We start from the raw sequence: 19,628 nt of genomic DNA, 5'->3' as shown, positions 1-19,628 counted from the left end.
TATTTTGATGCCCCTGTTTTCTCAAGAAGAGGAGGTAAAAGTATTTTGTTGATCGTAGGATATATCAGTAAATGCATTCAGTTGTATGAGACCACAGTGGTGAGGCATGGACTGATGTTGGTGGGGCCCTCCGGATCAGGGAAAACCAAGGTGAGTCTTTACACAGTTGAATTCATTGTTCTCAAAAGAGAAAACAATGATATTATTATTATTATTTCAGTGTGTACTTCCGGATGAAAGTTTAATGTTATGTTTGTTAGTGTTATGAGATACTAGGTGCTGCAATAACAGCTCTGAAGGGCCAGCCCTCTGTGAGTGGAGGTGTGTATGAATCTGTTCAGACATATATCCTCAATCCCAAGTCTATCACTATGGGACAGCTCTATGGAGAGTATGACTTGCTCACACACGAGTGGTAAGAACTACAAAGTGCAAACTACAATACAAAGACAAAAACACTCTGAGATACAAGATTTGCGTTTTTTTAATGCATCACTATAGGACCGATGGTATCCTCTCATCTCTTATCCGGGGAGGTGCATCATCCATGGACGAAGAGAAAAAGTGGTACATGTTTGATGGTCCAGTCGATGCTGTATGGATTGAAAACATGAACACAGTGCTGGATGACAACAAAAAACTCTGCCTCAGCTCAGGAGAAATCATTAAACTGACAGATGTAAGGTTACGCTTTCATATTCTTAGTTGATTTATTTTGTGCTGCTTCTGTCAAATGTATACAGACATTCTGTGTCTTCCTACTGCAGGTGATGACCATGATGTTTGAAGTACAAGACTTGGCAGTGGCATCTCCAGCCACAGTGTCTCGCTGTGGTATGGTCTACCTGGAGCCAAATATTTTGGGCATCATCCCTTTCACAGAGTGCTGGCTGAGGCAGATCCCTGAAGCTATGAAACCTTTCTCAGAGCAGCTGAACTTCCTGTTTGCCAGGTTCCTGCAGGTCAGAGGGGAGACTAGCAGGATATTCAAATGTGTTTTTACCCGAGTATATTATGATAGGTTTAAGCTCCTGACAGCATTTGGGTGAGCCCTGTGTTAAAAGTGGTTTGATTTGTCTCTGTTGATTTTGTTCTCTACATGATGTGTCGTTTCTGACAAAAAAAAAAAAAATCTCACCCTGCTTGGTTTTAAAAGTAATCTTTATCACTTACTGTGAATATTTTTCTCTGGGAAGTGTTGCTTCTGCAGTCAGACAAATACTTGCCAACCTGACAGCAGTGATTACAAAAAATACTCTTGACAAATAATGAAACGTGTTGCTGATGGTCTTGTTTGCTTTTGTTGGTCAGAAATAATAAAGCTGTCATTATTTGCGGTCTTTACATAACTGCTTAAATAATCCTCCCATGGGCTTTAGTGATTGTTATACTTTTGGCTTTTTTGCTTTCTTTTTACACAGGACTCTATCAAATGTGTCCGAAGCTCAGTAAATGAGGTCATTACGTCTTTGGACAGCAACCTGACATGTAGTCTTCTTAAACTAATGGACTGCTTCTTCAATCCCTTCAATGTTAAAAAGGTTTGGCTTCATATTTATGTTACAATCTCCCATCATCTTATATACGGTTTATCAATTTCTGAACAAATAAGCTGTTCCAACTAGAAGTCCAACCTTAAGCTTTGTGCAGTAAATGTGAATTTATTTGGGGAAGATAAACATTCATCTTTCAAACTACATGTTCAATGTTTGTTTCTTATTTGATTGCATCTGTTATTGAAATACCCATCCTGTGCTGAATTATTTTAAAAGAATACAGATGCTGCGCTGTTATTATACTTATGTTCTGTTTCAGTACATGCTCTCATAGTTCTTGAACATATACAAATAATATGCAGAGAGCTACTGATATCACCTTGGAGTTGAGGAAAGACCTGCTGCTTTTGTCAGTATCTGTGGCTTGTGATCCCCTCGTTAACCCCTTGTTGTTCTGCAGGGAGAAAAGCCTCCTCCCCAAAAGAAACTGGACCGTCTCAAGGAGCTCATCGAGCCCTGGTTCTTTTTCTCTCTGGTGTGGAGTGTAGGAGCTACAGGAGATGCAGCCAGCTGTAAACGCTTCAGTGCCTGGCTCAAAAACAAGATGGCAGAGGAAGAGGTCAGTCTCAGGTCATATCAGCATCTGTGCTTTAACATCCAAATACATTATAAATATCTACCTACCTGTCAAATGCAGATATTTCTCTATCCACCTTTGACAGGTGGATATATTATAACAAATAATACGTTTTTTTGTTTTTGACACAGTACACTTGTCTTTTAGATTCAGCTTTGTTTTCCAGAGGAGGAACTGGTGTATGGCTACAGGCTTGATGATGCAGGGATTAGTAATTTTGAGGATGACGATGAAGATGAGGAACGAAAAGTAAGTAGATGGTGCATAAAGGTGTACGAAACTAATGTTATAGGCTGTATTGTGTCTTTTACATATCTTCCTGTACTGTAGGTTCATTGGGAAAGCTGGATGAAATCTGCAAAGAGTGTTGTTATCACCCCGGAGACGAGCTATGCTGACATCATCGTTCCCACTGCTGACACTGTCAGAATGGCTTTTCTCATGGATATGCTTTTGACCAATAGGAAACCTGTGAGTACCGCGATGGTTGTTTAATGTCACACATCAGTCTGCAAACAGTTTATATTCAAATAAATATTAAATATGGTAAACCCTGAAAAGCTATGGCACTCATTCAGGATCACTGATACATACGTCACTGAAAAGTCACCATTAAACTAGACTTAGTAGAAGTTCTTTTAGATACAGTATTTTGCTTTCAAGAAACGTGCTGCTGGACTGAGCCTGAAGTTTACCCTTTGGACAAACATTTAGAGTGACCAAAATGAAACTTCACAGACCATGAAATTAAATGTACAATTAAATGTGTGTGTTCCAGGTGCTCTGTATTGGGCCCACAGGCACAGGAAAGACCCTGACCATGTCTAACAAGCTGCTGAAAAACATGCCTTCTGAATACATCACACACTTCCTCAATTTTTCTGCCCGCACCTCAGCCAACCAGACTCAGGATTACATTGACAGTAAACTAGACAAAAGGTGGGCTTTTAATACAAGACTGTGTCTAGCCATCATCCCCATTAAAATAATGAACTGATGACCAACACTTTCAATCCTTTTGTGCCTGTTTTGTCAGGCGGAAAGGTGTGTTTGGACCTCCACTGGGGAAGTACTTCATCTACTTCATTGATGATCTAAACATGCCAATGTTGGAGACCTATGGTGCTCAACCCCCTATTGAACTGCTGAGGCAGTGGATGGACCACAGGGGCTGGTATGACAGGAAACAGATAGGTTGGTATTTTGTGTCTCATTTATCTATCAGTATGTGTGGCTCTAGAGTACATATTTATGACTCATTACTATTTGACATCGTGGATTTTGGTTTTCATTCCTTAATCTGAAACATCTCATTAACCCCCACAGGGACTTTCAAACATATTGTGGACATCAATTTTGCCTGCGCAATGGGACCCCCAGGTGGAGGCAGGAACCCCATCACCCAGCGCTTTACACGCCACTTCAATCTTCTGTCCTTCACTGAAATGGAGGATGCCAGCAAGAAAAGGATTTTTTCCACCATTTTGGGAAGTTGGATGGGTCAGTTATGGCTGCTAGTCTGTTTGGATTTACATGAAGGGCAGGTGTTGCAGGGTAGAGAGTTAGCCTGTGAAAATAAACCAACTTTAACATAATCTTTGCTCTTTTTCAGATGGAAATATGAGTAAAAAGCAGCCAGGCAGTGAGTCAGGGACACAGAGATACTAAATTGACAGAATGTAATGTGTAACGCAGTTTATCAATAAGAACAAGTTGGTATAACACACATGGTATAAAAAGATACAAGACACATATTTGTCAATGAAAGTATTTTAAAGTTGGAGTATACCTTCTCTTCACTGATGTTCTCTCCTATTTGCTGCTGCTTTCCCCAGGAGCCGTGCCGGAAATCCAGCCGCTAAATGAGTCTCTGGTAGACGCTACTATCAGAGTCTACTCTACCATTACATCACAGCTCCTCCCAACACCAGCCAAATCCCATTACACCTTCAACCTCAGAGACCTGTCTAAAGTATTCCAGGGCATCCTGATGGCTGAGGCTGGAATGATAGAGGTTGTCTTATACTACACACACATTGATGTGACACATTCAAAGGACTTTTATGGTATAGACCATTTCAATGTTCTTTCAGGTTTAGAAACTTGATCCATAAGGTAGAAACAATCTGAGCCAAACAAGTGAAGCAACTACTAAAAGCATTGATATTGTATTTCATATGTCACCTATAGGATACATGATCTTATTGGGACCCTAGACATATGATGTATGAAGAAGACTGAACTGTTAGATTCAGGATTGAAAGGTTCATCTTAATATATCCAAGGTAAGAGTAACACTATTTGGGTGATTTTAGGACAAAGTGCAGCTACTGCAGCTGTGGTACCATGAAAGCTGCCGGGTTTTCCAAGACCGCCTGGTGTGTGCCGAAGACAGGGACTGGTTCAACCTGCTCCTAAAGGACTGCATTCAGAAGTTTGGCTGTAGCTTCGACGAGGTTGTACCTTTCCAACCTGTTTTATATGGAGATTTCATGAATCCTACAGCTAAAAACAAAGTCTACACACTCATAAAAGACAAGGAAAAGGTGAGCAGTTCCAACAGGTTTGATATGATTTTATTTTCAGATTTCTTTTTGCCAACATCTGACCAGCTTGTTCAAGGGTAGTTCCTTTTTTCTTTCTACCATCAGTTTTTTTTTTGTTTCACTCAATTGTGATATGTTGTCACAACAAATTGGTTGCTTTTTTAATTGTATATGATGTATGTATTAGTTGGTGAAAGTGATGGAGGATTACATGGAGTTCTACAACGAGGACAGTAACACCAAGATGAAACTGGTGCTCTTCATGGATGCTATTGAGCATGTGTGTCGCATCAGCCGCATCCTGCGCCAGCCCCTGGGCAATGCCCTGCTGCTTGGAGTGGGCGGCAGCGGGCGCCAGTCCCTTACTAAGTTGGCCTCATATATGTAAGTTTCACTCTCTCTTTGCAAATTCTGTTCTCTACCAGAATACGATTATCATAAAAAAAAGTTATGTTCCTTAATGTTACCTTTGTAATAGCCTAACTGCTGGTTACAGATTAGGTTTTTTACCAAAGCATAGATGGCTTTTAGGATTGATGTACCTGCTGTATGATTCCATCAATTTCAACACACTGTAAAATATGGAAAAAGACAGAATTAGATCAATCATCACAGGGTTGCCTCCGTTTTTGTTAAGAGTTGTTTTTATTTCATGATAGCGTAGATAAAGTTCATATACAAGCTAAGAAAAGTTTTAAAAACTTTTGAAAGATATCAAAGTTACTCTTGATCAACTGAAAAACAAATAATTTGTGGATATACTTAAATATGTTTCATGCACATGTTTCTTACACATCTTGTAGCCAATTTATGTCTTTTTTCTACCATCAGATCAGAATATGAGTGTTTCCAGATTGACTTGGCCAAAAACTATGGTCAGACAGAGTGGAGAGAAGATATTAAAAGCATCATGCTGAAGGCCGGCCTTAAGAACCAGCAGATCACCTTCCTCTTTGTTGACACACAGGTAAACAGAAACGGTATCACTTTCTACATTATATAGGCTATGATACAACAGTCTTTTAGAATGCACTGTAATTTTACAGTGTGTACTAGGCAATCAGCAATCCAACACTCTGATTCTACTGACTGCACTTATTTGGGTTTCAGCTTGTTTGAGAGTATGAACATAATTAGGAAACATACCGTATATGTATATCCCCTTGACGCCTGAATTTGTGTTAAAGTATTAAAACATTTTTTTTACATGTTTCTGCTTTCAAGTAGATGCTAAATTAAGTTGAGAACGTTTATTTGAAAATAGCGCATAAAACGGATGTTGTTCTGACTCTGAATGGCCCTATGACAAACTAATGCTTGCAAAAGGTTCCTACGTATGTATTGATGCAAATTTGCGAGAATATGCTTCAAGGGGTTACTCACCCAGACAAATTTACAGATTTGGTCTGTAACAGGACTTGAACCAGCAACCCTACGAACTGAGCTACTGCCACCCCCCCACCCCGCCCCTTTTTAAAAAAAAAAAGAGATTAAGATTTTGAAATTGGTCATCTACACAGTGACGTATGTCAGAAGGCAGAGTTTGATTTATCATTGTGTTCGTGTTATTCTCCCAGATTAAGAGTGAGTCATTCCTGGAGGATATAAACAACATTTTGAACTCTGGAGATGTCCCTAACCTGTACGCGTCGGACGAGCAGGAGCGCATCCTAGCAGCCATGAAGCCAGTGGTGCAAGATCTGGGCCAACAGCCAACTAAAGCCAACCTCATGGCCGCTTACATCAGGAGAGTCCGATCCAACATCCACACTGTACTCTGCATGAGGTTAGTAACTGTTCAAAACATACACAATGAAACTCCATGTCAAATTCTTTTGACCTTGTCCATCTACCTACCCCCTATTCTCCCCCTTCTCCCCTTCATTTTTTCCTCCACAGTCCTATTGGTGAGGTGTTTCGTGCACGGCTCAGGCAGTTTCCCTCACTGGTGACATGCTGTACCATAGACTGGTTCAGTGCCTGGCCAGAGGAGGCTCTTCAGGCTGTTGCCACATCGTTTCTTAATGAGTTGCCTGAGCTTGAATTAAGCCCGACAGCTACGAGAGGACTGGTGAGGAAGGTGTTTGTGTGTCTATTTGTGTGTGGATGTTAGAAAGCTTCAATGGCAGTAAGTCTTAAACTAACACTGGAAGCAGGAAAGTACTGTACTTTGAACTATTGACCAAATTTAAATAATATTCTTTAGAAACCAATTTAAACCAACTATTAAACAAAATCTGGCAACAAGGTGAATGTTACATGAGGTAGAGTGCCTGCACTGTTACTTTTAAAAAGGGTTATAGTTTGTGTGGACTCTGGAGTAATTCAGGCAGTTTTTAATGCGATGCCAAGTAACCCATCAGTCTTTATTAGTGTAGTGCCTTGCTCTTTGGTATGTAACATACTGTTTTGCAAAAGAGCAGATGAAAGACCTTACTCATTGTTATAATATCAACATAGACCCAACATTAATCCATCACAAGCACTAAGAATATTTCAGCAAAGTTACAGTGGCAATGAAAGACCTCCTTTAAACTCCTTTAACAGAAACAGGAGTTTGCAATCAGTTGAAGCAGTATGTGCATAGTGATGGGGAACATTCTCAAGCTAGTGTCAAACCACTGAGACAAAATGTTATGTTGTTATTAAATAATTAAAAACTATTGGCTGCTGACAAAAAGAAAAATAATGCTCTAGATAAAAATTCTGATATAGCGTTTTCTTCTCCTGATGGATCCTCCTCTCCAGACACTGATGTGTGTTAAGATCCACCAGACAGTAGCAAAGAAGAGTGAACAATATCTGGCTGAGCTTTCGCGACACAACTGCGTCACTCCCAAGAGTTACCTGGAACTGCTCAAAGTCTTCTCAGATCTCATTGGACGTAAGAAGCAAGAGTTGTGCGGTGCTCGGCTGCGCATGAAGACTGGCCTGGACAAGGCAAGGCATCTTTATGATAATAATCGTAAAAATCATAAAATAAATAAAAGAATATCAGTTCTATTGCTTTAACTTTTTTAATATATGAATTGTAAGCATCCTTATCTGACTACCTATTGTCTTGTAGCTTCTAAGTACAGCTGAGGATGTGAGTAACATGCAGGAGGAGCTGGAGGCGATGAGACCTCTTTTGGAGGAGGCAGCCAAGGACACCGAAGTCACTATGGAGACCATCAAAGTAAGCATTTCATAGCCAAAAGCTTTTCAGTTTCAATGGCTTTTACATTTTTGAAAAACATTTTTAATGAAATGAAACCACAATATTTAAAATCAGTGACGGTGGAACAAAAGATTGGGCACTGTAAGGGCTTTGTCCCATGTGCGTTCATTCATCTGTTATCTGTGGTCCTTGATTGTAATTTCTTCTTTACAGGTAGACACAGTGGTTGCAGAGGAAACCCGTAAGTCAGTCCAAGCTGAGGAAGCCAAAGCTTCAGAGAAAGCCCGTTTTGCAGGCGCCATCGCTGCAGATGCCCAGAGGGACTTGGATGAGGCTCTCCCAGCACTTGATGCTGCTCTCACAAGCCTCAAGTCCCTCAACAAGGGTGATGTCACTGAGGTCGGAGAGTCTGGTGATGATTGGTTTTACATTCTACAGATAGGATAGTGTTTGCATGTGAAAGATATGAATGAATGTGTTTTTTTGTTAAAGGTGCGAGCGATGCAGCGACCTCCACATGGGGTGAAACTGGTTATCGAGGCAATGTGCATTATGAAAGGCATCAAACCCAAGAGAGTTCCTGGAGAGAAGCCCGGTACTAAGATTGATGACTACTGGGATGCTGGCAAGGGTCAGCTCCAAGACCCCGGCAAGTTTCTGGAGAGCCTCTTCAAATATGATAAGGTAAAGTCAAACATCAGGTTGAGTTTTTAATGCCATGTATTTGTATGTATGAGGAATGGTTCACATGTTTTTTTCATGAAAAAAAGTTCTGTCTGCTTTTATAAGGTTTTAAGCTCTTGAATTCTATTACATCCAGCACAGTGAGTGTTGTAGCTTTGACCGAACCCTGCTTGAGTTATACTTAGAACAGCTCTTTTGCCACTTATCAATTCTGCAGGAGAATATCCCCGACAGTGTGATAAACTTAGTCCAGCCCTACATAGATAATGAGGAATTCCAGCCAGCCTCAATTGCCAAGGTCTCCACAGCCTGTACCTCCATTTGCCAGTGGGTGCGAGCCATGCATGTGTATCATTTTGTGGCCAAGGCGGTGGAACCTAAAAGGGTAATTAAAAATATATCTACATTGTTCAATATCTTGTTTTAGACACCTTTTTTTCTAAATGTGTTCAAATAAGAGAGTCATCTTCTCCCTAAACTGTAAATGTTTTCACAGCAAGCTCTCCAAGAGGCTCAGGAAGACTTAGCAGCGACCCAGCTCATCCTGGATGATGCCAATGAAAAGCTGGCTGCAGTAGAGGGAGGCATCGCCACTCTGCAGGCCAAGTACCAAGCCTGTTTGGCAAAGAAGGACGAACTGGACAAAAAGTTTCAGTTGTGTGGAGCCCGCCTCGTCCGAGCAGACAAGGTCAGGGCGATGGATTAGACTACATCAAACTTTCTTCATTAAAGGAGGAAATGTACGCATTATTGTGGCACAAGAAACAGAGTGATGGTTGGGAACAGAGTACACTTACAGTAGGTAGAAAATAAATGAAAAATAGCATTTTAGGAAAACCAATAAGGACGTGGCATGAGACATTCAATGGAGTAATATGTGTAGACTTTTTTCTATGGATTATCAGTGCACTCAGGAGTACGGTGTGCGTGCGTTTTAGGTAATATAAAATTAATATGATTTTCATTTTCATGTTCATTGTTTCTCCAGCTTATAGGTGGTCTCGCAGATGAGAAGGTGCGTTGGAAGGAAACAGTACAACACCTGGATTACATGATTAATAATGTGGCAGGTGACGTGCTGCTCTCTGCCGGATATATAGCATACCTGGGACCCTTCACTGTAAGTTGATTGTACCTCAGTGATTAAGAATTTAAAATGTGCATTTACTTTATAGTTTCATGTATCCCTTCACAATTGACTGCATTTGATTCATTTAATTTAGTTTGGTTCTGCCTGTTCTGCCTGCCTGGTAACTCAAACTTTGTTAAACATTGTGTGTGAGTGTCTCTGTGTGGTCTTTGGCTTGCAGTACATATATTTGTGCTCAACAGTTTTGATGATGATTGTCTGCATAAAGGTTTATCTGTGTGTGTTTAGGGAGAGTACAGGGCAGCCATGGCAGAGGAGTGGCTGATTTGTTTCAAAGAGCTAAGTGTCTCACACACTGAACAATCAAACCTGATCAACACTTTTGGAGATCCAGTCAAGATCCGTTCCTGGCAGGTTAGAAACAAGCTTTCATCATCTGACTTTCAGTATCTATGCTTTAGGATAGCTCTTAGTTGTTACATAAGAAAGAGAATTTGAATACTGTCATTTCTGTGTGCATAGATATCAGGATTGCCAAAAGACAACCTTTCAGTGGAGAATGGTGTGATTACCCAGTACTCTCTACGCTGGGCTCTCTTCATTGATCCTCAGGGACAAGCAAACACATGGATCAAAACTATGGTGAGAACACTTTTCTGTGTGCTGATCAGACCAAGACAGCAGAGGGTGCCAGTGAGTCAAAAAAAATCATCAACAGAACCACATCAACATTTTGATTCATCCCTTCACACCACATGTGAACCTTATTCACCACTATCAACAGATAGAAAAAAGCTGACTATGCAGACGCTGAATATGATAAACAAGGTTCAGTGCAAACACAGGTACCAGCTTTGGCTGAGTAATGTTGGTGTTATCTCTTACTCACATCATCCATGGTTACTATAGAAAGCCTCTCTATGTCTGAAGTTTTATTTCAATCTTGTGCCCTTTTATGATGCAGGAGCGGGACAATGGATTGGAGGCTTTGAAGCTCAGCAACCGGGACTTCCTACGCAGTCTGGAGAATGCCATTTACTTTGGGAAACCTTGCCTCCTGGAGAATGTAGGAGAGGAGTTGGATCCAGCCCTAGAACCTGTCTTGTTTCAACAGGTAAATAGACACAAATATGTCCCAAATAATCATTACCTGCACTTTATGTTAGTGTTATGCAAATATCTTCCATATAGTGATGTGCATTTTGGGCCTGTAGACATTTAAGCGACAGGGCATTACAGTGCTGAAGCTGGGCGACTCGATCATCCCTTACTATGAAGACTTCAAGTTGTACATAACCACCAAGCTACCTAACCCACACTACTCTCCAGAAGTTTCCACCAATGTCACCCTCATCAACTTCACTCTATCACCCAGGTATGCATTTGTAGACAAAAGCAAAATGTATTTCCTCATAACAATGGTCTTATTTTGGTAATTATGCCATTTTACAGAGCTCTCTAACTTTGTGCTAATGTGTTAATGCTTGATAAATTATGTGTTTTAAATCTGCATTCTTCATCACAAAATGAATTCTGATCTATGGTGTTTAAGAGTAGATCATTGATTGTTATAAATGGACATGTGATATATATGTTATAGATGAAGTGTGTCCTTATCCTTACACAACGTTTGTCTAGCTCCTCTGGATAAATATAAATGAAGTCAACCGGATGGTCCAGGGTTCGATCCCCAGCTCCTGCAGCAACATGTCCAATGTGTCCTTGGGCAAGACACTTAACTCTGAATTGCTCCCGCTGCTTCGTTGGCGGCGTATGAATGTGTATGAATAGCATTAGTTACTGCTGTTAGTCTCACTACATAGCAACCACTAACATCAGTGAGTGAATGGGTAGGTGTGACGTGGTATAAAAGCACTTTGAGTAGTCAGAAGACTAAAAAAGATCTATAAAAGCTCAAGTCCATTTACCATTCACTTTGCTCAATCCATGCACTGTGGGATCCCCCTTTGTCAACTGTACATTGAATCATGGAGGTGAACACTCAAACATAATTCAGAAAAAAATCGATTGATAGGACCTAATTTAAATGACTGAACCTCTGTTTGACCCATGTCCAATCTGTTAACACAGAGGAGGAGCTTATGACATGTACTGCAGGTGAAGCCCACAATGTTTTGGCTTCACTTTGGAGAATCATCATCAATCGTCCATCTTTTCATTCAGTCAATATTGGTAGATAAAGAACAATGTGATCAGGACAGAAAACCATAGCTTTTTTCAGAGCCAAGGACAAGGTTGTTTAAACTGTAGATTTTGTATATTTACAGTGGTCTCGAGGACCAACTGCTGGGTCAGGTTGTTGCTGAGGAAAGTCCATACTTAGAAGAGGATAAGAACCAGCTGATCATCAGCAATGCTCAGATGAAACAGGAGCTAAAAGAAATTGAGGATGAGATTCTGTTCCGTCTGAGCTCCACAGAAGGAAACCCTGTGGACAATGAAGAGCTCATCCAAGTATTGGAGGCTTCCAAGATTAAAGCGGGAGAGATCAAGGTCAGTTCGTCGTTCAAACCTTTTTTAGTATTTTTTTTTTTTTAGTGCTCTCCAAAAAGAACAATGATTCATTGTTTTGTATTTTCTTCTCACACAATTATTTTGGCAGGCTAAAGTGATAGCAGCAGAGCAGACAGAGAAGGACATTGATGCCACACGTCTGGAGTATGTGCCTGTGGCTGTGCGCGCACAGATCCTCTTCTTCATTGTTTCTGAACTGTCCAATGTGGACCCCATGTACCAGTACTCTCTGGATTGGTTCCTTGATATCTTCATGTCTGGCATTGCAAACTCTAAAAGAGCAGGTACTAAAATATTATCAAAGTACACTTTATGAATTCTTTTGAAATAAGAATTTGCAGGTAAAAAGAAAACAGAAATGGTATTATGTCACCTGCTAAAACTGCATTTGTCTTAACATATTTTTCACAGACACGGTGGAGAAAAGAATCGAAAACATCAACGAATTTTTCACCTTCAGCCTTTTCAGCAACGTGTGCCGCAGCTTGTTTGAGAAGCACAAACTGATGTTTGCCTTCCTCCTTTGCGCTCGCATCATGATGAATGATAACAAAATGAATATGGTGAGTCAAAGGATAGTTTCCTGTCTCTCACTCCTCTCCTTTATTTCCTGTGAGAACTCGTGCAACACATAAGTCAGTTTATTGTATGGAAATGTGATAGTGTGTGTCGCCCCCATGTGGCAGGCTGAGTGGCGCTACCTCCTATCTGGAGGGATGCCGGTGCAAGAGCTGACTAACCCTGCAGTGAGCTGGTTGTCAGATCGAGCCTGGCAGGACATTCTCGGCCTCAGTGCTCTGGACAAATTCAGCAACCTGGCAGAGAGCTTCCCCGAGCATCTTGATGGTTTCAAGAGAATTTTTGATAGCAACCACCCTCACAGGTGGGCAAACAATAAGAAAAAACACTTGCTCACTTGTCAGAAGCTGTAATATCTAACATGGTGCACATGTTACTCTGTTTTTGACAAAGGGAGCCCCTCCCTGGAGAGTGGGACACAGAGCTGGACTCATTCCAGAGGCTGTTGGTCCTCCGCTGTCTGCGGGCTGACTGTCTCGTTCAAGGCCTGCAGGACTTTGTATCAGCTCAGCTGGGACAACGCTTTATAGAACCTCAGGTAGAACACTTGTTCTTACTCTTCTCGCCTTCTTTACTTTTATGTCATAAACATTTCAATGTTTGCTGAAACAAAAACCTGTTTCCATACATTTGACATTCAGAACACTCAGAAGTGGTGGTAAAAACTATGTTTTTTTAATTGTTTGATGTAGTGTAAACTTAATCTAGTAAGTAAAGAATTTACTTTGCAAACCTGGCTGGTCTGATGAAGATTTCTGGGTGTTTACTCTACATTACATGACGGCTTGTAACTTTATATTTTTCTTGTCTCTCTCTAACAGACTTCAGACCTGGCTGTGGTTTTTAAGGATTCCTCCCTCTCCACTCCCCTCATCTTTGTGTTGTCCCCCGGCACTGATCCTGCAGCTGATCTCTACAAGTTTGCTGATGTCATGCAGTTCTCAAAGAAAATGAGTGTCATCTCTCTGGGCCAGGGCCAGGTCAGGGCCAGGAGGGATACCTTGGATTTCTTATTCTTTCTCTGACACTCTTCACTTTCTGACCCTGGAGGAAATACCTTTCTCACATAACCACACCATTCTCCTTTGTCTTGCTGAGAATGGCCACCCTGGCGCTAATTGTTTTCTCTCTTTGTGACCGTATGCAGTGACACTGTAATGTTCTTCTTTTACACTTCATAGAGTTCATCACCCCACTAACATCATGTACGGTTTTATGTGATAATTGCTGACTCATCTGCCAAACCTGAAGCCAAACATGTTCACAGCCACACACTGTCCCCGAGGCTGTTTAATATATGTCAGTGTGTTTTTTAATTTTCTTCCAATATTTTGAACCCAAATTGCTGTTTCACACTGGACACTTGCATTACCCTGTCCCAAATTTCTGTCTGTACCAAATTACTCCAACTTCCCGAACGTTTCCTAGGGTACACTCACACTAGGCTGTCTGTACCATGCCCAAGCACACTTCACCCTAAAGTCCAGTTCATTAGTATTATACTTGGAAGAGGTGTGGTATAGTTCATGCAAAAGCACAAGCGTGTGGATAGACATCGTTGACAGCCTTTATTATGGAGAAATCTGTAGTGTTCTGGCTGTTTCTGACTTACATAACTCAAATAAGTCCAAGTCATGTTCTTGGTGTTGTTCTCTGATGTGAGGACACAGACTCGACTGGGTGTCCCTTTTTAAAAACATTTCTCGAGCCATGGAATGGGGGTGGGGGCAATTATGCTTCAGCACGGCACTGGACAACTTTGCTCTTGTAAGTGCGCCCTTAAATTGGTTATTGGGAGTTAAACTCAATCTATGCTGCCTGCTCCTGAAACGAGGATCACACTTTAAAGAAATTAGATCAAATACACCATTAGGAGTTGCTTTTAGCACAGCTCTTGTTGTTGTCTTCACGTCTGCCTTCTTCCTTTCTCTGCTGCTTGTGTGACTTAGGGCCCCGCGGCTGAGATCATGATGCACGCTGCAATGGAACAAGGTCATTGGGTCTTCTTCCAGAACTGTCACCTGGCTCCCAGCTGGATGCCCTCCCTGGAGAGACTCATTGAGAACATCGACCCAATAAAGGTCAGAACATCTGAATATGCCTAATGCACACCTAATGCCTAATGCACACCTCGGTCAGACTTTATGTTACACCTTTCCTGACTTTAATAATGGGCACCACATTTATCTTAAACTATAAAATAGGTGCACAAGGACTTCCGTCTGTGGCTCACAAGTCTTCCCAGCAACAAGTTCCCTGTCTCCATTCTCCAAAATGGATCGAAAATGACCATTGAGCCTCCAAAGGGGATCAAGGCCAATCTACAAAAGACCTACCTGAGACTCAGCAAGGATTTTATCACTACTTCAACCAAAGTCCTCAGTCCCAGTCCTACTTTTTAAATGTACTCTTTATTACACGCCCTGCTATGAAAGCTATGTTCCATTATGTCCTCTGTATTCCTCCCTTATTTTCTCAGGTGGCACACTTGAAGTCTTTGCTCCTTTCTCTGTGTCTCTTCCATGGAGTTGCTCTGGAGAGAAGGAAGTTTGGTCCATTAGGCTTTAACATTCCCTACGAGTTCACAGACGGAGATCTGAATATCTGCATCAGCCAACTCAAAATGTTCCTGGACGAGTACGAGGACACCCCATTCAAGGTGAGGGAGAGTTTATATTTAACTACAACCAATCAATAACAAAAAGCCACAAGATTTACAAAGTAGTGTCTCTATTTATCTTTTTTTTTTTATTATCATCACTTTGTACCTGTGATTCTCTTTATTCACCACATGTCCATCGCTGTTCTGCCAGTAGGCAACATAAACAAACCAGTGAAAATAACCTCCTGGCCCACCCTCTGCTACCTCCTATTAACTCACTAAGCCACTACCACCAAATGTAGCACCTAAATTGCACATAATGTGCAAAGATCAAAATGTGCTATTGAAACAGTGTTGCCCACTAGAAGCGTTAATTACAATTGTAATTTTCTTCTGTTCACTTTGGATAACTGATGTGTGAGCAAACAATCCTTTGTAAGTTTCAGAAGTTTTTGACTCAACCAGAGAATGTGTGTTACTGCTTGTTTACACGTTTGTCGACCACCTGTCCAGGTACTAAAATACACTGCTGGGGAGATCAATTATGGCGGCCGTGTGACAGATGACTGGGACAGACGATGTTTGCTCAGTGTGTTGGAGGATTTTTACTCTCCCGATGTGCTTGTTGATGGGCACAACTATTCTTCATCCGGAGTGTACCGGCAGATTGACACAAATCTGGATATCAAGGTCAGATAAAAGGCGTAAGAGCTCGAAAGATTGTAATAGAATTGACTTCACCTTTGCCTAGCATCAGTTTTTTACACTGTTAACTGAACCGTAGATTAGCTCACTGGTCAGGATAGATCACTGCGACTGAAAATCACATGCTGCAGTATGTGACGTTTCTTAAAACTTCTTTACTGCTGAACCAAAACTAATTGATGGCAATTCATATCAGCAGTGACCAGTCCTATCAGTATGTGACCTAACATGGTAAATCTTACCCTAGGGTTACTTATCATACATCCGTGGTTTGCCCATCAATGATACACCGGAGATCTTCGGCCTTCATGACAACGCGAACATCAGTTTTGCCCAGAATGAGACTTTTACCCTGCTGGGAGCCGTGGTTCGTCTCCAGCCTCGGACGGCATCTTCTGGGGGGAAAACTCATGAGGAGGTACAAATATAAACTGATGAACAAGTTTTAGTAGAACTTGTATAATAAAATGTAAAATGTTATGCTTCATCTGTGATCTTCCTCTTTTGTACTGTAGATAGTTGAGGAGATAGTGGCGAGCATTGTTGAAAAGATCCCCCAGCCTTTCAGTGTTCCAGAGTTGATGGAAAAGTACCCGGTCCTCTATGAAGAGTCCATGAACACAGTGCTCCTCCAGGAGGTCATCAGGTAACACAACAGACTGTGCTATTAGATAAAACACACATCAATGCTCCTCACCCACTCCACACCAAGCTTTTGTAACTTGCTTTTAGCACAGTATTTAAGGATTTAAAGTTGTATGATTGTTTTAAATGCAGACAAAACCAAAGTCATGATGTTTTCTAAAAAATTGAAACCATCTAACCTCCCTTACACCTCCACTTCTCATGATACATAAAATAAGCCTGTATATCTACCTTGTTTTTTAATTGAGGAGTCTCTTTCTTTTACACCTCACATTAAGCAGCTGGTAAAAAGGCTCAAGCTGAAACTGGGATTCTAATTTAGAATAAAATTCTTCTTCTCTTTTCAATCTAAGAAGAGTCTGTTTGCTGCGCTGTATGTTGATGTTTTATATGCACGCGACCTCACAAAGCTTACATGCTCTTGATACTGTGTCTTATGGAGCGCTGAGGTTCATCACTCATTCTAAATCCCTCACTCATCACTGTTTGTTGTATGCTTATGTGTGATGGACTTCACTTGGACAACAGGCTGTAATATGAGCCCAACTTGATCAAACTAATAAACCAAAGTGATGCCTGTTCCCAGTCATTGAGATTCAAACTAGACAAACATCAAATAAAAACATGAATATAACATACGTCGTGAAAACATCAGTTCTAAAGTGATGGTTTTTTTCTTTCAGATATAACAAGTTGCTGGAGGTCATCTCGCAGAGTCTCGGTGATATTGTGAAGGCTCTGAAGGGTTTAGTGGTGATGTCATCAGAGCTGGAGCTTATGGCCAACAGTCTGTTTAACAACCTTGTGCCTGATATGTGGAAAGCTAAGGCAAGACGCACATCACTTTACTTTGCTCTTGTGAATACCAGTGGGCTTATCATCACTGTAAAGTTCATCGTTTTAAATCTTACTGAAAACAAAAATCCTTGCTAAGTTGTTTTTTTTCTATTGTTCTTTAAACAAGGTTTGTACAGTTTCACAGAAATGGCTTATAATGGTTACATTTCACAAGATGTGCACACTGTTAAATGAATGAACACCTTTAGATTCAAGGTTAGGGTATATTTTGACCAGTCTCACCGTACTATGGTGGACAACTTTAAACTGAATTAAATGTTGGAGTGCACAAGAAGAGGTTCCATTCACCAACCTCAGAGCTCTATCCCATGAAGCATTTGATGTGTCTGTCTCTTATTCTTCCTCCCATTTTGCCTTGATGTTGTATGCTGTTAAACAACATAATTGGTTTATATTCTTTTGAAATTAGATCCTTGAAAGTTAAAGCGAAGGGAAGAATCTAAATTTGAATTATCAGGTAAATGAGGAAAGTATGACTTATGTATTTGGATGAAGTGGCGTATCTGAAGATATCGGATAAAGCTGCATTTAGAAATGTTTAATATATTGGCCAAATCAGTGAAACTTGGAAAGACATTATCAATCAACTCAATCAATGCAGGATCTCATTTCTAACAATAAGTAACTTGTGGTGTTTCTCTCTGACCCCAGGCCTACCCGTCTCTAAAGCCTCTGGCCTCCTGGGTGTCAGATCTGCTCCAGAGGATCAATTTCCTGCAGAGATGGATCTATAAAGGCATTCCACCTGTCTTCTGGATTAGTGGCTTCTTTTTCCCCCAGGCTTTTCTCACCGGAACCCTCCAGAATTATGCCCGCCGCTCGGGCTCCTCCATTGACACTATAGGATTTGACTTTGAGGTGAGACGTTTGCTGTTCATCAGAAAGTCTGTCGTTTCTACTGTTTCTGCCCCACTAACGAAAACCTGCTCACTTTTTGTCGGATGTACTGTATTGACGAAACAGTATATCGTGAATTACCAGGTTTTGTTTAATTGATTTACGCTGACTGTCTTTTTGAATGTTTTCTTGTTGTTTTACCTTTCTTTTTGTTTATTTTCTTCCTCAGGTTGTATTGAAGTCAGCCTCAGAGATAACAGAGAAACCAAGCACAGGCTGCTATATCCACGGTCTATTCCTGGAGGGTGCTCGTTGGGATAGCCAGGAATGTCAACTCACAGATTCCAGACCTAAGGAGCTCTACACAGAAATGGCGGTCATCCGGCTCATCCCGAAACCAAACCGCAAACCTCCAACTACTGGGGTCTACATGTGCCCCATCTATAAGACCCTCACACGTGCTGGTTAGTCTGTGCAATGTCCCACTTAGAAATGTGTTCAGTGTATTTTCCCGTTTGGTAATGAAATGGGCAACTGAAACTTTTGCTGCATCATTAACACTTTTTTAACTTTTTTTTTTTAGTCTCAGGCTTCTCGCTCTTGTGTTTGTGTGTATCTCCTCTTGGTGGTTTTATTACGCGCCCAAAATAGATTCCAGTTAGTGTCCTGTTTCATGAAGCGTCTAAATGTGCAGCTCTGTTTTTTCCACCCACGGCATGAAGCTGACACCTTTATGTTGGCACATTGGACCAGCAGAAAACTCAGTGCACCATTGGAAAAATAACTTACTGTCTTATATTTTCTCACTAAATAGCTTTTTGTTTTTCTTCTTAGGAACTCTGTCTACAACTGGTCATTCAACCAACTATGTGATTGCAGTGGAGCTGTCAACAGATCATAGTCAGGGACATTGGATCAAACGGGGAGTCGCACTCATCTGTGCATTGGATTACTAAACACAAATATACACATTTTTCCCTAAACAAGAAAAAATCACCGGTGGTGACTCTGTGTCTTTATTTTAAAACCCACATGACTGATAACAGCTGCTTAAAGTGAATCAAAAACAGACTGTCAATACAAATGAGCCAGACAACTGCTAACATTTGTGTAAATAACTGCTTTAAGTAGAGCAGTAATTGTATGATATTACATTGACACTATTAGTCCTAGTGTCAGAGGATCCAGTTTCAGTTGTTTCTGTCATACGTCTATGTCACGGTTCAATCCCCAGCTCCTACATCCATCATGTCT

General features: G+C 41.0%; 1 protein-coding gene across 1 annotated transcript in view; it reads left to right on the top strand.

Moving 5' to 3' along the window:
* Nucleotides 1-19,371, top strand: part of dnah1 (dynein, axonemal, heavy chain 1) — a 30,016-nt gene extending 10,645 nt beyond the window's left edge. The window contains exons 35-79 of the mRNA XM_079341001.1: nt 59-150; nt 261-415; nt 502-679; nt 768-962; nt 1,422-1,541; nt 1,957-2,115; nt 2,281-2,382; nt 2,464-2,604; nt 2,912-3,072; nt 3,170-3,327; nt 3,460-3,633; nt 3,746-3,775; nt 3,969-4,147; nt 4,449-4,679; nt 4,867-5,063; nt 5,511-5,646; nt 6,257-6,465; nt 6,579-6,750; nt 7,428-7,619; nt 7,747-7,857; nt 8,053-8,238; nt 8,332-8,523; nt 8,741-8,908; nt 9,020-9,211; nt 9,512-9,643; nt 9,902-10,027; nt 10,136-10,255; nt 10,578-10,727; nt 10,828-10,988; nt 11,902-12,127; nt 12,237-12,432; nt 12,560-12,711; nt 12,835-13,031; nt 13,121-13,265; nt 13,549-13,707; nt 14,677-14,808; nt 14,932-15,102; nt 15,207-15,386; nt 15,843-16,019; nt 16,282-16,452; nt 16,550-16,680; nt 17,363-17,507; nt 18,189-18,395; nt 18,604-18,838; nt 19,209-19,371. Coding sequence (XP_079197127.1) covers nt 59-150; nt 261-415; nt 502-679; nt 768-962; nt 1,422-1,541; nt 1,957-2,115; nt 2,281-2,382; nt 2,464-2,604; nt 2,912-3,072; nt 3,170-3,327; nt 3,460-3,633; nt 3,746-3,775; nt 3,969-4,147; nt 4,449-4,679; nt 4,867-5,063; nt 5,511-5,646; nt 6,257-6,465; nt 6,579-6,750; nt 7,428-7,619; nt 7,747-7,857; nt 8,053-8,238; nt 8,332-8,523; nt 8,741-8,908; nt 9,020-9,211; nt 9,512-9,643; nt 9,902-10,027; nt 10,136-10,255; nt 10,578-10,727; nt 10,828-10,988; nt 11,902-12,127; nt 12,237-12,432; nt 12,560-12,711; nt 12,835-13,031; nt 13,121-13,265; nt 13,549-13,707; nt 14,677-14,808; nt 14,932-15,102; nt 15,207-15,386; nt 15,843-16,019; nt 16,282-16,452; nt 16,550-16,680; nt 17,363-17,507; nt 18,189-18,395; nt 18,604-18,838; nt 19,209-19,330 — 7,265 coding nt within the window. The 3' untranslated portion in view covers nt 19,331-19,371. The remainder of the gene's footprint in view (nt 1-58; nt 151-260; nt 416-501; nt 680-767; nt 963-1,421; nt 1,542-1,956; nt 2,116-2,280; nt 2,383-2,463; nt 2,605-2,911; nt 3,073-3,169; nt 3,328-3,459; nt 3,634-3,745; nt 3,776-3,968; nt 4,148-4,448; nt 4,680-4,866; nt 5,064-5,510; nt 5,647-6,256; nt 6,466-6,578; nt 6,751-7,427; nt 7,620-7,746; nt 7,858-8,052; nt 8,239-8,331; nt 8,524-8,740; nt 8,909-9,019; nt 9,212-9,511; nt 9,644-9,901; nt 10,028-10,135; nt 10,256-10,577; nt 10,728-10,827; nt 10,989-11,901; nt 12,128-12,236; nt 12,433-12,559; nt 12,712-12,834; nt 13,032-13,120; nt 13,266-13,548; nt 13,708-14,676; nt 14,809-14,931; nt 15,103-15,206; nt 15,387-15,842; nt 16,020-16,281; nt 16,453-16,549; nt 16,681-17,362; nt 17,508-18,188; nt 18,396-18,603; nt 18,839-19,208) is intronic.
* The last annotated feature ends 257 nt before the right edge of the window (nt 19,372-19,628 follow it).

Source organism: Symphodus melops, assembly GCF_947650265.1.
Source record: "Symphodus melops genome assembly, chromosome: 4".
NCBI lineage: Eukaryota > Metazoa > Chordata > Actinopteri > Labriformes > Labridae > Symphodus > Symphodus melops.
This window is presented reverse-complemented; position numbering and strand designations above follow the sequence as displayed.